The sequence below is a fragment of the Nicotiana tabacum genome, chromosome 7 (assembly GCF_000715075.1).
Source record: "Nicotiana tabacum cultivar K326 chromosome 7, ASM71507v2, whole genome shotgun sequence".
In the NCBI taxonomy this organism is placed as follows: domain Eukaryota; kingdom Viridiplantae; phylum Streptophyta; class Magnoliopsida; order Solanales; family Solanaceae; genus Nicotiana; species Nicotiana tabacum.
Genome location: NC_134086.1, coordinates 124,964,907 through 124,969,254, shown reverse-complemented (window position 1 = coordinate 124,969,254; position 4,348 = coordinate 124,964,907). Strand labels below are relative to the sequence as shown.

Here is a 4,348-nt window from a genome sequence, read left to right as displayed (position 1 = left end):
CATCTCTCAATATAATTGGGATTCTTTCCCTCATTGCTTATTAGTCTATATACTATCTTCAAGTATAAGTCAAGTAAATTCATTGTAGAGTTTTCTTATACTCATGAACAATTTTACTTTTTCATTAATAACAACAATTACAACAGTAATCAAGATCAGATTAAGATTTAAAAATTAATAATAACCCTGGCTTCTTTTTTCCAGGCCACAAAAAGCCCGAAACCAACAACCCAGCCCGGCCCATGGCCCACATAAAGTGATAAAAATAGCATGGTATAGCCAGTTTTCGGACTAGTCATTCAAAAATAGTCAGCGTTTATGAAGTCAATGAAAAATAGTCACTATTTTGCTGCAACAGAGACCGGTCATATGTTGGAGTTCTAGTGTACTTATGCTGGAACTCCATCATATTATGCTGGAGCATACTTATCCTGGAACTCTAGTATAATATGCTGGAGTTCATGCATACTTATGCTGGAACTCCAGTATAATATACTGACGTATTTTTCGGGTTTTGAACAATGTTTTTGCTCAAATTTATCTTTACATGAAAAATGGCTAAATTTCAATTACTTTTGAATTGCGTTATTTTTGAATTTCTCCCCATAAAGTGGTTGGTAAATACAAGACAATTGTGGTTGGTAAATACAAGACAATTGTAGTAGTACTCTAGTAGTAGCAGTCCATATCTTCACCACTAATTAATTTTCTTTTCCACTAATAAAATTGGATAATATAATCATGTGGATATATTTCTCTTCTCACCCACCCCCACTTTTTGTAGCCGTTAGATCAATACCCCATACTTCATCAACGGTTAAGATTCATTATGTAACCAAAACCCAACTACCTTAATTAGTCAGATTAAGGCCACAAGGACAGCACGTGAGCAATGGATGTTAAGACCATGGCCACGGGTCTATAAATAAGACTCCAACGTCTAAGGTTAAGACTCGCAAGCAGTTGGCGAACTAAAAATACAAAGAGGTTTTTCTCTGAAGGGGTAAAAGTGTGTTCCTTTCAACGTTTGTGAGAACCTCTTTTCTTGTTCCGTTCGCTGTTGGTTTTCTTCTTCGCCACTTTTTATTGAGGTATTTTTCAATTTAGTGGTATTTTTTCAGTTTCACTAGTTGAATAACTAAGTCTTTCTGTGTTTTTCATGGGTCTTTGTTGTTTTCTTGCTGGGTTTTGTGACAGATCTGGGTGTTTTGTGCTTAATTCCTTGGGTTTGGCTGATAATATGGTAGTTTCTTATCTTGTCCATGTGGGGTTTTGAATAAATGAAAGTTTATGTTTGTCTGGTCTGTTTAGGGTTGGTTATGCTTGAACATGGGTGTTAGAAACAGGGAAGGGAAGGAAATGTTTTTTTAATTCTGGAAATGAATTAGATTTCCTGTTTGAATTTGAGATTAATTTTTCTTTTGAAATGCTTTTGCTCTAAAAAAATCCTTTCTTTAAACTGAAGTTTTGATCGTCTCAACTCTGAACTCAGGTTTGGTGTTGTATATCCGTTTTCTCTGTTTTTGGTTATCTTCTTTCTTCTTTGTGGTTTGATTCGATTATCTTTTTGTTAATAAAATTAACTAGAAATTAGAAGTAGTTGATTGATCTGATAAAGATTGTCTTGCAAGAGTACCAGCTTCATGTGTGAGAATATGTTATTTGCCAACTTTAGAGTGGAAGAATATAGCTGAACTCTCTAATGCTTTTGAGAAGTTGTTGATCATTATCGAAATAAATGGTCCAGCTTGATATTTTCACAGACAAAAGGAGGATTCTTTGGACATTTGCTTTAATTTTGTCAGGATTGGGCGAATCACTTTAGGTGATACTATATTATAGGAATAACTCTACTCCTTCGGGGTAGGGGTAGTCTGCGTACACACTACCCTCCCCAAACCCCACTAGAGGGATTTTATTGGATTGTTGTTGTTGTATGTGATAGGAATAACTCTTTATTGGAGAATATTTTGCATAGAATCTCCTTGATGTTGCATTATCTGTTAGTGATTCTTGTTCGTTGGAATATGGACTTTTAGCAAGTTGGAGAATATTTGCACTGATACTTATCTTGTAGCATCAGTTTCTCTGCATTTACTGTTTTGTTATGTGAAGAAGTTGTCATTTCTTTTTGTTTTAGCAATTGTAGCTTCTATTTTTCTCTTTATTGTGGCTTCTTTTATATACTTGAACTTATGTTATGTGGAGTAATTGATTTTGTCTTCTTACAGAATGGAAACTTTCCTATTTACCTCCGAGTCTGTGAACGAGGGCCACCCAGACAAGCTCTGTGATCAGATCTCTGATGCAGTTCTTGATGCCTGCCTCGAGCAAGATCCTGAGAGCAAGGTTGCCTGTGAAACTTGCAGCAAGACCAACTTGGTCATGGTCTTTGGTGAGATCACAACCAAGGCTAATGTAGACTATGAGAAGATTGTGCGTGACACATGCCGTAAAATTGGATTTGTTTCCGATGATGTTGGTCTTGATGCTGACAACTGCAAGGTCCTTGTATACATTGAACAGCAAAGTCCTGATATCGCTCAAGGTGTCCACGGCCATCTGACCAAGCGCCCTGAGGAGATTGGTGCTGGTGACCAGGGACACATGTTCGGGTATGCCACAGATGAGACCCCTGAATTGATGCCTCTCAGCCATGTGCTCGCAACTAAACTTGGTGCCCGCCTCACTGAAGTTCGCAAGAATGGTACCTGCCCCTGGTTGAGGCCTGATGGCAAGACCCAAGTTACTGTTGAGTACTACAATGACAATGGTGCGATGGTTCCAGTTAGGGTCCACACCGTTCTCATCTCCACTCAACACGATGAGACCGTCACTAATGATGAGATTGCCCGCGACCTTAAGGAGCATGTCATCAAGCCAGTCATCCCAGAGAAGTACCTTGACGAGAAGACAATCTTCCACCTTAACCCATCTGGCCGATTCGTTATTGGTGGACCTCATGGTGATGCTGGTCTCACTGGTCGTAAAATCATCATTGACACCTATGGTGGTTGGGGTGCCCATGGTGGTGGTGCTTTCTCCGGTAAAGACCCAACCAAGGTTGACAGGAGTGGTGCATACATCGTAAGGCAGGCTGCCAAGAGTATTGTAGCTAGTGGGCTTGCTCGGAGATGCATTGTGCAGGTTTCTTATGCCATCGGTGTGCCCGAGCCATTGTCCGTATTTGTTGACACCTATGGCACTGGAAAGATCCCCGACAAGGAAATTCTGAAGATAGTTAAGGAGAACTTCGACTTCAGGCCTGGAATGATTTCCATTAACTTGGATTTAAAGAGAGGTGGCAATGGAAGATTCTTGAAAACTGCTGCCTATGGTCACTTTGGACGTGATGACTCTGATTTCACATGGGAAGTTGTCAAGCCCCTCAAGTGGGAAAAGCCCCAAGACTAAGTTTCTGCAGGGCAGTGTTGCCTATGTTTTTGTTCTTTGATGTTTGCTTGTGGCTCTAGAATCCCCCGTGTTTGCTCGTCTTTGTACTTCATTTTTACCCTTGTTTATTTTTTTGGTCGTCCTGTTTCTAGTGTGTTGGATATCTTGAGCCTTACAAGATAAAAAATGTACTATTATACATAAAAATTCATGCATTTATTTCCTGGTGTTCTTCAGAAAATATATTGAAAAAAGATGCCAAATGATCAGTGCAAATGATGTAGTTGTGCAATATTAGGGATGCAGCTGTACTGTTTACTTATATGTTCGTTCGTTTGCTGACAATGAAATTACTATTAAGTTCCCTTAAGTTTTGTCCCATCTTGAATGAAAATTCCTTTAAAAGTCGACGGTTAAAGGATAAATTTCTTTCTAATCGCTTGATTTACAGAGGGTACTTGAACAAGGTTGGATTAGTATCCATCTGTTTTTTTTTAACCCAGGAAAACCCGCCACTGGATAAACCCCACTGTGTAATAGTCTTCAAATCACACCAAAATATAAACCGCACTAGGCAAATCCCATGCGACAGCCCAATTGGACCGTCCCTTCGGGACCCATCTGTTTCTTTTGCATGTTATGGTATTTTAAGTTTACTATTCAAAATATAACTTTCCATGTGTATAGCTACTTTTATAATCGCTAGGCAAAGTTATCTACCAACAAAATCTTCACCAATTGAAGCACATTTCGACTCTGCGCACGCTTAAAAAATTGGGCTTTGACAAAAACCAAGTCATTTTGAAAGATTTATGGTCAGAAAGATTAGATGTGAGGCTCAGTCAAACAAACATTTTTCAAGATTTTAATTAGATTTCACTATTATACGATATTTGGTCCAAGTTATTGAAAGTGTAATTCCAGATCAAAAGGCAATGGTTCTGCAAAGGTATTT

At 38.7% G+C, this 4,348-nt stretch overlaps 1 protein-coding gene across 1 annotated transcript; it reads left to right on the top strand.

The window, feature by feature from the left end:
* Positions 1–950: 950 nt before the first annotated feature.
* LOC107810046 (S-adenosylmethionine synthase 1) lies at positions 951–3,656 on the top strand. Its single transcript, XM_016634778.2, has 2 exons — positions 951–1,091; positions 2,232–3,656. The coding sequence occupies exon 2, from the start codon at positions 2,233–2,235 to the stop codon at positions 3,412–3,414; it is 1,182 nt and encodes a 393-aa protein (XP_016490264.1). The 5' UTR covers positions 951–1,091; position 2,232; the 3' UTR covers positions 3,415–3,656.
* The last annotated feature ends 692 nt before the right edge of the window (positions 3,657–4,348 follow it).